Genomic DNA, 13,278 nt, shown 5'->3' on the forward strand with positions numbered 1-13,278 from the left:
TCTTGAAAAACCATTATAATAGTTATGGAGAGCTATTGACTTAAAATCAATCAAAATGAAAATAGAAAAGCTACTGACATCAACTCAAAAAAAAATACTAACATAAGCATAGAAAGCTACTATCACTGTGTTGAAAAGTCATTGCAACATTTATAGAGAGCTACTAACTGCAGCAAAAAATGAAATTTTGTTTTGAAGAACAAAGATATGACAAAGATCAGTAGACGTGTGAATGAAAACACATGAATCGAAAATATATCAACTAGATTACTAGTTTTAACATGAACACAGAGTAACTAACAAAAATGCAGTAGGTTTGTTTGATAGTGATAGTAGTTTTTCAAAATAATGCTAGTAGCAGTTTCAAACACAATTAGTAGCTTTTGTTGTTAGCTTTTTAAAAACATTTATGACATGCTATTGATATTCAATTCGCAATGTACTAAGATTTCACACATAATACATGCCTGGACAATAGTAATACCAAAGTTATTTATATTCAACTACTATCACCACGTCCAACAATAGCAATTTATACTACGATGAGAGAAATCAAAGGAAATAAAAGAAGCTTTTTTTTTTTTTTTTTCAATTGTATGTACAATCCCAAATACAAAATTTTCTAATACATCATCAAATAGAAAATCTGAAGGTGACGCCTTTAACCCATACTAATTCACAATCACATAGAACACCCCTTCATCTTTAGAAGGTTTGAAGATTGAAACCAATGTCAGGAGCAACTTCCTCACCTTTGTTTGACCTGTTAACCCTGCAAAGTTCTTTAAAAAGATGGTTAAGTGTATGTAGGCTTTACTCACTTCAGCTCTGTTGAGAATTTGGAATAAATGTACTAGTTGAGAAACAATACCCAAATGCTATGCGCTCTAATATTTATTATTTATAAATGTAACAGGAAAATCAGTTAGGGGAAATGCAAAAGGATGATGATATCCATACCTGTCTACTTGCTCCTCTTGAACAACTTTAACATAATGATCAAAATATTGCTGATAGAAGCGTGAAATTTCCTCGACATTAGACTTTTTAATTTGAGCAGAAAGACTTGATGCAATCTCCCGTCTCAGACAAATTTTACATCAGTTTTAGATAGAAATTCTACATCAGATTCAATATGTGCTATCTATAGGTTAGGACAACACGTTGGATTTTACTATTCAAACAAGAAAGCAGAGCACTTAAAGCAAAAATTAGGGCACTATTCAACATGAATCCAAGAGTAACCCAAATAGTATAAAAGCCTTTGGCAGTGCAAAACATTGAAGCAGTTCGGAAAACTCTAATCTACTAGGTACAATTTTTTTTGGAAAAAAAAAAACCCTTAGCCCACCCCACCCTTACATATTTTAGTGGGAATCGAACTCATGACCTTTACAATGTTGATATTATAACTTACCAATAATTACCAGATACTGTTATAAGTAGTAGCTTTTCAGATATAATAAATTTCATTACATTACTGAAAACTCTATTTCCTGATCAATAAAGAAAACTACATATACCATAGGTACATACAATTAAAGTGCACATTACATACTTAATTATTGAAAGGAAAGAGGAAGGTTGAATTTTAATATCAGCGAGGCCATGGGCCAAAAATTGCTCCCAAGCTCGCTCTCCCTCACCACTTTTTGAGTTTCAATACTCTTATTTCTTCTCCTTAAATTGATCATTATGTACTTTTAATATTCAATTAATCGCACAAAACTTAAACAATGACCATCTATGGCAGCATGAAACTCAGATTTTATTAATTTTGTAATCTAATGCATAAAAACAAAAACAAAGTATTTGAAAATGTGGCAGCGCGTGAGAAACAATCGCTTACCCTTTCCACGAAAGGATATCAGACTGACAGTATGAACAAGTCATCAATTAGAGATAGATTGAACTTGGTGCTGGGAATGGCGAAAGTCTGGAGATCAATAGCGAGCAGTAGGCGAGGTTGGTGAGACTGAGGAGCTATCCAATCAGTTCGAGCTTTGGCATCATCACCGAATCTGATGGTTTCCTTTTATAACCGCAGTTGTCTTAGCCATCGGTCAGTTCGAGCTCAGGCATCGTCACCAGATTTGATGGCTCTGTCTGTAGCCTTAGTTGTCTTGGCCACTGCAGCCAGAGGACGAAGAGGAAGAGAGAGGGCATTTGAGGGAGAGGGAGGGGAGGGCAATTGGTTTTGTTAGGTGGAGGGGCGAAATCATCTTGGATGAAATCATTTGAAGATGCAAGTGGCCTTATGTCTATAAGAAAAACTAGGTGACCTATGGCTAATTAAAGTCTTAGAGTGACACTTATAAGTAATTTTCTATAAAGATTATAATTAGATTCATACAAGTCCACGATACAATATTTGATACCCAATAAAAAACTGACACTTCATTAAAACAAGTAATTTTATCAATTTATACCAAATCCGGTTCGGTCAAGTTTGAATTTGAATTTTATTTTGTTAAAACTGAAAACTAGCACCGACTGATTTTCAACACTAATTGGACAATTCAGTTCATTTCTGATTATTTCTCGTCGGTCCGGTGCGGTTTTCATTGGTACTCGATTTTATGGTGTCCAAAAGTCCACCCTAATTGTTCTTGAGAGGTGTTATCCTAAAAAAACGAGGATGGAAAATAAAATTGTAATCCGAAAGTATTTACGCTGTCTTTTAAGAAACAAAGAAAAAGGGTATCGGGTCGGGTGCAAAGCCCGTAACCCATGAAGAAGGTAAAGCGTGCGCCTACATAAGAAAAGAAACCCTAGTAGGCACACTTTCACCTATTCAGCTGCCGCGACTCGTTTTGCTATCTGCGCCTCCTCCTCTGCTTCTTCTTCTTCTTCACCTTCGGCGTTCCCAACAGTAAGTCATTTTTCAGAGTTTTCTTACTTCCTGTCGTTCTTTTCATTGCCATTGTAGAATATTGTATGAGCTATTCCATTATCTGTTGTCATTCTTCAAAATCGTCACCGGAAGAGAGAATGGATTGTGTTCTGGTAATTTTGTAACAAATGTTTTAGAATAAATTACATATGCTAAACACTCTAATCTGGTTGACCTTATTTGTTGTTTCTTAGTTTCGCTATCTTCAGCCTCTTGGTTAGAAGGCTAAGGTACAATTGGTTACATCAGTTGAGCAATGTTTTAGCTTGAAATTGATTGGTATTGTCTTGTCTTTGTAAGGGAGGTTAAGGATTCAAAATGGGTCGTGTTCGCACCAAGACAGTGAAGAAGTCCTCACGCCAGGTGATTGAGAGGTACTACTCTAAGATGACCTTGGACTTCCACACTAACAAGAAGATCTTGGAAGAGGTTGCCATCATACCCTCAAAAAGGCTCCGCAACAAGATTGCTGGCTTCTCCACTCACCTGATGAAGCGCATTCAAAAGGGTCCTGTTAGGGGTATCTCGCTGAAGCTGCAGGAAGAAGAGCGTGAGCGTCGCATGGACTTTGTACCTGAGGAGTCTGCTATCAGGATTGATGACATCAAGGTTGATAAGGAGACCCTGGACATGCTTTCTGCTCTTGGCATGTCTGAAATTCCTGGGGTATCTGAAGCTGAGCCGCAGGTTGTGGTTCCTAGCCAAGGATATGGACGTGGTCCACAGGGAAGGAGGTTTTAAGGTAATGGAAGCTTTATGCTTGTGGTTTGAGGAACTGCAAGTTTACTAAATTCAAGTTTGCATTCGGTAGTAGTGATATGGTAAATGGATCTTGTTTTGTATTTTAATTGAATGTTCGCTTGATATTGAATTTGCAAGATGGTACTTTAGTTTGTGAAATGGAATCAGCATGTTTGATGTTTTGCAAATGTTGCTGGCTTTGCTTTTGATATGGATCATATGCAGGTGTGTATTTGCATATGTTATGATCTTATTGCAGTCCATGGTTTTTTAATCCTGATGCGGTTAGGCCATGATTAGTCTCTGTCCTTGACCAGTTGTAGTAGCTAGATAATTTACACAAAGAAAAAAAGTAAAGTCTATGGAGTCCAAATCTGTATGAGGGGCGCAAATGTGTTGTATTATTTTACAATATTGTCAACACTATTAGTACTAGATTTAAGTTCAGTAGTTACACCCCAGAATTCCTACCCTTCTCTTTTGATTGTTCTGTTAACCTTCATCATGTTGCACATGCGTGGTGTGTGCATGATGCTTTGCTTCTGGAGCCCATTTTGCTTAGTGAATGAAGTTACTGTCTATGAGGTTGTGGCAGTCAATTTGTCTTTCTGCTCTTACGTAACATAAATTAACATGTTGCTAGGTTTGAACCTATATAAGTCTGGGCTCAATCAAGTACTTGATTAGGCCTTGAGCAGTAAATCGTAATTTGTTTTCAGGGTTCATGTTGTTAATGTCAGTTGAGAGACGTCTCACCCCTACTTTGCAAGTGCTTTGAAGGGTTTAAACTAGAAGCAGTTGGATGTGAGCCATATTCTTCCTTGTATCTTTTTACTTGGTGGGGTTGCCCTTTCTTTTATGGTACTGCCATATTAGGCTACATCTTTCTTGCATATATTGCTCCTCTTTGGTCAAATTTTATCCCTAAAGAAATCTTGTCATCTCATTTTCACCACAACCCAGCTGCCTCCATTGGTTCTGATGGAGGGGCATCTCTCATGGCCGCTTTATGGCCTTTCTGTTTTTGGGTGTAAGTGTAAACTTATGGGTAACGTTTTCGATGATGGGGCCAATTGTGCAAATTAAATAGGCTTCTAATACCCATTGTGGTCAATGTAGATTGGAATCTTCCTCCATTTGGGTAAGGAAGCTATGTTAGAGCAGTAATGGGCAGAGCATGAACAAGGCCTTAAGGAAACAGTTGGAATGATTTCGTCTAGGTCAATAAAGTCTCTAGTATGCTTCCTAGTACGCCAGCATCAACCTTATGTATCTGAATAGGGGTTAGCAGAACGGATCCAATATTGGGTATGGTACTATGGTTATGTCCTGGTAGTCATAGATAAGGTTTGTGCCTGCAAATAGATTTTCACATTGATAGAACTAAATGTGTTAATGAAACGGGTGGTCATGGTCTTTCTGATCAAGCTTACCATATACATCAACCACAAATTTAGTCACCACGTTTATGTGTGTGTGTGTATATATTGTAAATTTATCAGCACTCACAAAAGTCTAGTTTAAATGAGCCTCGTTGCTTTGTTTAGCAATAATTATATCTTTATTTGTTTGCGTAAATGATTTTGGGTGACCTAGAACGTTTTTGCTCAAATCAGCGAAGAACTATAAGCTACGATATTTATTTTGGTAAAATGATTTTTGGGTGGTTCTATTCAGACCTCCTTAATTGATATTTAGACCTCCATTGATTTTTATTTTCCCAAATCTTCTAATTTTATCCCTTTTTATTACTATTTACACCTCTTTTTTATTTTTCTTTTTCATCCCCATCTTCTTCTGTTTCATTTTGGAAGAAGATCGATGCGAACAAATGGGAAGAGAAACCCTTTGAAAATTCAATTGCTCTTGACCTACAATCAAATAGAAATCAAATGAAAATTTGAATTGCATTTGTTCACAACTCATTGAAACATTAAAATATTAAAACTTTTGCCTGCGCTGCTAAAAGAAAAACCATGATTAGATTAAACTTGCACAGCTATGGATCTAATCAACCATTTATATCGTAGAAAGACTTGGGTCAAATTAAAATTATCATCAAACTTTATTATTAGTGACATATTAAACCAAAACATGAAAAACATGCTAGCTTCAAAGTGAAAAATATCCATATGTGAATGTATGGCTATAGTAAGTTCTTTATCAATCAGATGAGCAACACCACCTCCCGTCATAGTATTATGTTACTGCTATCTTTATCCTTCCTTCTATGTATATTCTTAATTAAAGACTCAAACATATCTACGTCCCCTCTCCTTCGCCCATTTGCCCTCTCTCTAGATCTTCTCGGCAAAGGATTCACTGTTTTTTTTTTTATATAAAGGGTAAAATAGGATTTTATAAATTACCAAAAAATTAAGAGGTCCATATAACAATTTAGGAGGTCTGAATAGAACAACTCTTCATACAATCTTTTTGCCTCAAGATGTTATTATAGCATACGCAAAAACAAAAATTATTTTTGAAAGTTTGCACAATCCAAGATTACTGTACTTCTAATATTTTTAAGACAAAAATCATAGTAGTCATTGAGTTATGACTCGATCAACACTTATAACTTATTGATTTTTATAGAAAAAATATCCTGTTAGAAACTGTTAAAGTTGAAGGTATATTTGTCTAAACAGTACACATTAAGTATACATTTATAATTTATAATTTTATTTTTCTAAAGAAAAAAATGACAGATTTTTTCTTTTTGTTTTCAAATTAAAATTCATTAAAAAAAAAAAAAATCTTTTCATATAGACATTATCAGAAAGGGTCCGGATCAAGGGACATTCTTTCACACAAATTTTGACACACCTTATGAGCTATTAGATTTTAAAATATTCAATAGTTAAGATTTATTGTTTGAATGATGACAACATACAACACTACAATAGGCTGACGTGTCAAATGACATGGCATTACATTTTCTAATCTAAAATTAAACTTTTCTTCATTAAAAGAAAAAACAAAATTAAATTTGAAAAATCAAAATCAACAAAAACTAAAAAAATATAAAAGAGGAAGAAGAATAACAGAATAAGGAGTGTTCTATTCGATCAAAAGAAAAAAAAAATAACAGAAGAACACACCAAACGCCAAAAGGAACATCAATCTCTTCTCTAACTTTAAGCTCTCATCGTCCGTTCGAATTGCCAGCTCTCATCTCCATCCTCCCAATTGAGGCATGTTATTTTTGTTTTCATAAAAGAATGGTATCAATGCACTCTTTGTTTTCATATTGAATGGATTTGCTGTAGCTAGTTCAAATATGTGATGTATCCACAGTAAGTGACAAGCACTTACTGAGAACACATGGAAGGAGGAAAATCAGATCTATACTTCTACATATATGAACGTGAAATTATATGTTCTTCTGACCTTTTCATTTATTAATTTGTTTGCTATTTTAATGATTCTACGATTCATTACAATGCACTCTGTGTTGCTAGCTAGCTAGCTAAGCTTTTGAAGGTGATTGGTATGATTTGATGGTACAATATTCCCGGCGACACCGTATATTGATCAATCCCTCTTCTTCCTCACCACCGTCTGTTTCTCGCTAGCTAAACCCTCTTGAAATATTGAATTTTTCAGTGTATTATATCTGTCTTAGCTCAACTCTCTTTAATCTAAGGAGGCCCATCAGTTTCTTGGCTTTGTTGATTGGTTTCTTACTCAGTTTCTTGTGCCCAGTTTAGTACTTCAACTCTTGTTCATCTAATTCCAAAAACCAAAACCTGATACACAAGTACATGCAAGTTCATATCATACATACTTTTGTGATGTTTTTTTGGTTAATCATTCATTTCATTAATGAAGCATATGATTTGTGTGTTTAAGAGTCTCATAATCCAACTACGTGACAAACAATTGTGCCCAGACATGAACTGCAAGTTCACAGCCTTCTTATGCTATATATTTTTTTTTCCTTTCTTTTGATCAAATAGAACACTCATTATTCTGTTATTCTTCTTCCTCTTTTATTTCTTTGTAGTTTTTGTTGATTTTTATTTTTCAAATTTTAATTTCTTTTTTTCTTTTAATGAAAAAAGTTCAATTTTAGACTAGAAAATGTAATGTCATGTCATTTACCACGTCAACTTGTTGTATGTTACCATCATTCAAACAATAATCTGAACCATTGAATATTTTAAAATCTAATGGCTCCTAAGGTGTGTCAAAATTTGTGTAAAACAATGTGTCCCTTGATCCGAACCCTATCAGAAAACTGTAGAAAGTGAAAAAAGAAATCTTATAACTTTTTTCAAATTTTTTTTTAAATTTTAATATTTCTTTTTCAAATAATTATGTGTATTTTGATTAAAATGACTCTCTCTCCGTTTAAATTTTTAACGACACAATAGATATCATTTGACGAGAGTGAGTTATGTGAAAGATGAATATTAAAGTGAACGAGTTAAGTGATATTTGAAAAGTTATTCAGTTAAATGTTCAATGGTTTATAACTTAGTGACCATTGGTATTTTTTTGTTGTTGTTGTAAATTATGCCAGGTATACATAAGCAATGATTTCAAATACATTTCTTCTCCGATCAAATTTTCTCAAACACCGACGGGACCCAAATTTTATTTATCAAAAATCTAGATTCATACGGTATTGAGTAAAAATTTGCACACAGTAAGTGAAAATGTCACCCAACATTTTTTCACTCGTATTCATTTAGTGAGTTATTTTGGGTTTGACCCACCATTCAAAACAGAATGTGTCTCTTAATTAAAATCTCATATTATAGAGAAACATAATTTGATTCTATTTATGAAGAAACCAATTGAGTGGATGTCTGTTATTTGCTTTTGTGGCTGCACCCAGATATTTGAATGGGTTGTCCACGTACCCTTCGAGATAGATCAAGACACTCGTAGTTAAAGAGTTTCATTGGGTGAATGACCCCTTTGAGGGCTTTGACTTTGGAATGTGAGTAGTGTGTAGGGCAAATTTGATTGAAGTGAATCAAGAATTTGATTTAGTGTTTAGGATGCAGTTGCATCTAAATTAATTTGGTTCGAGATTGCGTACATAGCCTTTGCGGGATCCAAACACAAGTAGTTTTGGCATTCTAAATTGACCCATTGATTTTGAATTTGTGTTTCAACTTGAGAGGGTTTATAACCTTTGAATATTTTTTTGGGTAATTATGAGATATGGGAATGGAATTACCTTTTTAGTTGTTGAGAGAAGAGTCAGTGATTTAATATGAGATTGGCTGAATTTAATAGGTAGAGTCAAAGATTTTGTTTGAATTTTTGGTTGCATCTAGTGGGTTGCTAGATTGCCTATGTACCTTTTGTGAGATCAAACCGACAGTAGTTCAAAAAATCATTATTAATTCTAGACAAGAAAGGGATCTGGTTTTCGGTTTTGCACCAAGATTAAGGGATATTTTTAATGAATCTGTCAATTGAACAATTTCAATGAACACCCCGATTTTGGTGAAGTGTCCAGTAGCTTGATTTGGACACCCATCATGTGAAGATTTGCAATTAGGTACTGAGACTTGAAATGTGCCTCAGACTATAATCAGTTGATTAAGCCTGAAACTCCAAAGCAAGTGGAAAGTTGATTTAGACACCCATTATGAAGGGTCGAGCTTTTATGTCAAGTCACACTTTGTTTTAGATGAGCCGAACTTTTGATTTTGGGCTTAGGATTTGAAGCAGACCTTAATAGATGGGCTTTCCATGTTTTCTGTAGAAGGCCCAATGACTCATTTCATTTTGGAATTTCGAACCTTTTTACCACAGCTCTTAAATTGATGGATACATTCCATCAATTTATCCCTTGTTTGTGTGAATGATTCAGGGTCAAAGAAATTCTTGAATTTGCTTTAGCCTTTTACTCCGTGCAAACCAATACATAAAATGGTCCACACTCTTTCCAAAACACTTCAAATTTGAACTTGTTTTGCCCTTGAAGCAGTGAGATCTGTGTTTGATTCTTGTCCCATTGCTACTTCATTAATTAAAAGATGGCTTCCATATCAGACCCTAACTTTCCTCATCAACGAGGAGTCTCCATTTCAATCATTGGATTCAGTGCCCAGAAGGAGATTGTTCACTGCCAACTAAAAGGCACCCCAATAATACCATCGAACACCTCAGAAGCAAACAGTGGGGGATATTGACACACTGTGTTCAGCTATAACATTAGGCAACATGTTTCTTTTCCTGTGAATATGACTAACCTGTATCAATTGCTGCATCAATTGCTTACAATTCAAGATCAAAGTTCCTAAAGGATGGAGCTCAACATTTTCTTGATGTAAAAGGTTTACCAAGTTTAAAGAATCAGATTCCACCTCCAAATTAGTAATAGACAAGACTAAAGCTACTGCAGACCATAAAACATACCCCAAGCTTCAGCATGAAAAACCTTTCCAAACCCCATATTGCACATGAAACCATTTATCTAGTCCCCTGAAGAACCTCTAATTACTCCACTTGCTCCAATTGTACCAGTACCAATAGGGGAGCCATCCACATTAAATTTATAAACCGTAGGAGAAGGCTTACAGCAAGACAACAAATCAATCTGCACATCTCTATTTTTTTTTTTTTTGAAAGGTCAATCTGTACATCTTTATGCACAAGGGATTTGTTATTTTCTCTAATCTAGTCGTCAGCATAACCAATGATAACAACATATATATTAAAAGAAATACTGATCAAAAATACCCCTACACCTCCACTTTCCAAATGAACCAACAATAAAAGACATAGAAGACACTCCACTGCATATTAAGAAAAATATGCTTTTGACAGATTTGGCACATAACCAACTCGTTCAATCTAAATTGAAAGTAATCTTCCTGTTTAAAGGAATATTAAAAGCTTGCCAAACCTTACTAGCTCTGGGGCAATCCCTGAACAAGTGAAGTAAAGTCTCCTCCTTATCACCACATAAGTGACAAAAAGGACCAGCAGCCATGTTTCGTCTGAATCTCTGAACATTGGTCAGGATTTTCTCTTGCAGAACAAGCCACAAAGAAGTTGATGAGCTGATTTAATTGTAAAAACTCCAAAAGTAAGTACCTTCCCATGAGTTTATCAGGGACCCTTGTCATAGAGATCGGAATGCTTTTGATTTTATTAACAATCTCCATAGGTAAACAGCTTCTGAGGCACATGCTCTCTTCCATCACGTACATTGCCTTCATGGAGAAAACCAGTGTCTAGAATACCAAAAATAAGTTTCCAAAGTAGATAAATGCATGGAGCACATATCAGCAAGAAGAGACAACATCTCATATTAGAAAGCCCTACATACATTGTTACTCTAATGCTGTGATATTTGATTTGAAAGCCTTCATAAGTGTTTTAGCAGCCCCTGTTTGTAAACTTGAGGTGTAGCTGGTGAGCATAGCACATGCAACAATCTCAGTAGTACGGAATGGTCAGAATGGTTTAATACCAACTACAGTTTAAACTTGCAGAACACGAACTTACAAGGCAAAAATCCAAGTAGTGAATGGTTTGAATACTGTAATACCGACTGCAGTTTCATACTTGTAGAACACGAACTTACAAAGCACCAATCTTATTGGAAGAATGGTTGCAGTATGGCTGTTTCTATTCACTGTCATTAGCCTTACTTTTTACTGTTGATAGCTTACCTTAGTTGTTAGAGTTGTTTAGCTAAGTTATGGTTGGGTTGTCCCTTATATTAAGGATAAGCTTTTCTGTTTCTTTCTCTCTTCTTTGGGTATATATAGGAAAAGCTTGTATTCAGTTCATATAATGAAGTAATATCAGAAAACCTTCCACAAAGTTTCTGCCTTGTTTTCTTAATGGTATCAGAGCTGTAATTGTTCTTGTGGAGTTTCTGAGTTTGTTAGCTTATCATGGCTGGGAAATCGGGTTCTAAAGGTGAGGAGCCTCTTGTGTCTTCCAATGTTGAGTTTAATCCAAACCAACGTCTTAGTTCTGTTTTGTTGAATGAATTCAACTATCTTTCTTAGGCTAGAGCTGTTACATTTGCACTTGGAGGAAGGTCCAAGCTTGGCTATGTCAATTGAGTCATACAAAAGCCTAAAGATGACTCTCCTACATATGACTCTTGGTTGTGCAAGGATCAGCTGGTTATGTCTTGGCTACTCAACTCTATGGAGAGTAGAATAGCAGAAATTTTCAGCTTTTCTGAGTCCACTATGCATCTTTGGAAACATGTTAAAGAGATGTATGGAAATCAGAATAATGCTGCTCGAGTTTTTCAACTCAAACGAGATATTGTTGATCTTCATGAAGGTAAGCCTTTTGTTCAACATCATGTGGAATGAGCTAGATGTTTATAGACCTCATACCATCGAGGCTAGTGTTTTGTTAAAGGGAGCTGAGGAGGACAAGATTTTTCAACTCCTTGCAAGCTTAAACTCAGAGTATGAAGATTTAAAAAGTCATATTCTTATGAATGCTGAGTTACCATCTTTCAACAATGTGTGTGCTACCATTCAAAGAGAAGAGGTTCGAAAAAAAGTGATGAATATGGAGATCAAGACAAGTGTGTCTAAAACTAGAGCTTATGTTTCCAATCACAGGCAAGTTGAAGCTAAGGTGTACAAAGGCAAGAGACCAAACTTGAAATGCAGCTACTGTGAGGGTGTTGGACATGTCAAGGATTATGTTGGGTTCTTCATCCTGAACAGAAGCAGGAGTTTCTAAAGGAACCCAAAGGTCCGCAAAAGGTTTGGAATCCACCAAAAGCAAACCTTTGCAGCAGCTTCTTCTACTTCTTCTGAGGGTATGTTGAACTTCACTTCCAATCCCACTACTTTAATCAATGAATTTGTTTCCTATCTCAGCAAGAAGCAGATGCATGGTGGAGGTGAAGAAATAGCCATGGCTGGAATTGAAGGTCACACTGCACTCCTTGGGAAGTTTGCAGGTTTTCTTGCTGAAACTGACTGTGTCCCTCGTGAAGAAGTTTCAGGTATTCTAAAATCCTTCTCAACTGCTCTCAATGTTTGTGCTATAGATGACTATTGGATTATAGACTCGGGAGCTACGGATGATCACATGACAAATAAGCTTGAAAATTTGCATGATTTTGAAAAATTGTCCATTCCCTCTAAAGTTTCAGTAGCAAATGGCAAAGGAGTTTCTGTTTTGGGAAAGGGAAAACTAAAACTACTTTCTGGTTTCATTGAGTCAATTTCCCTTTATGTTCCTTCCTTTCCTTTTCAACTTCTTTCCGTCGGAAGAATTATACATACCTTAAAATGTCTTGTCATTTTCTCTCCTTATAATGTTATATTTCAGGATCTCATCACCAAGAAGAAGATTGGTGAAGGTTTCTTCTTGAATGGACTTTATTATCTATCAAAAAACTCTTTTGTTTCCAAGGCTTTTCAAGCTAGTTCAAGTTTAGCTCAAGATCATCACCCGTGGCATCAACGTTAGGCTCATCCTTCTGAGAAAGTGTTGTCTATTTTGTTCCCAAATATGTGCAAGACAACTAATCAATGTGATGTCTGCCATTTATCAAAATCCTCTAGATTACCATTTACTTCTTCCTTGTCTAGGGCCAGTAATCCTTTTGAAATCGTGCATTCAGATATTTGGGGTCCAGTTCTTGAGTCATATGATGGATTTTAGTATTTTGTAACATTTGTATATGA

At 35.5% G+C, this 13,278-nt stretch overlaps 1 protein-coding gene across 1 annotated transcript; it reads left to right on the forward strand.

The window, feature by feature from the left end:
• Nucleotides 1–2,722: 2,722 nt before the first annotated feature.
• On the forward strand, nt 2,723–3,843 carry LOC112191326 (40S ribosomal protein S17). Its single transcript, XM_024330642.2, has 2 exons — nt 2,723–2,872; nt 3,194–3,843. Exon 2 carries the CDS (start codon nt 3,212–3,214, stop codon nt 3,632–3,634), a length of 423 nt encoding a protein of 140 aa, XP_024186410.1. The 5' UTR covers nt 2,723–2,872; nt 3,194–3,211; the 3' UTR covers nt 3,635–3,843.
• The last annotated feature ends 9,435 nt before the right edge of the window (nt 3,844–13,278 follow it).

Source organism: Rosa chinensis, chromosome 3 (assembly GCF_002994745.2).
Source record: "Rosa chinensis cultivar Old Blush chromosome 3, RchiOBHm-V2, whole genome shotgun sequence".
Taxonomy (NCBI): Eukaryota; Viridiplantae; Streptophyta; class Magnoliopsida; order Rosales; family Rosaceae; genus Rosa; species Rosa chinensis.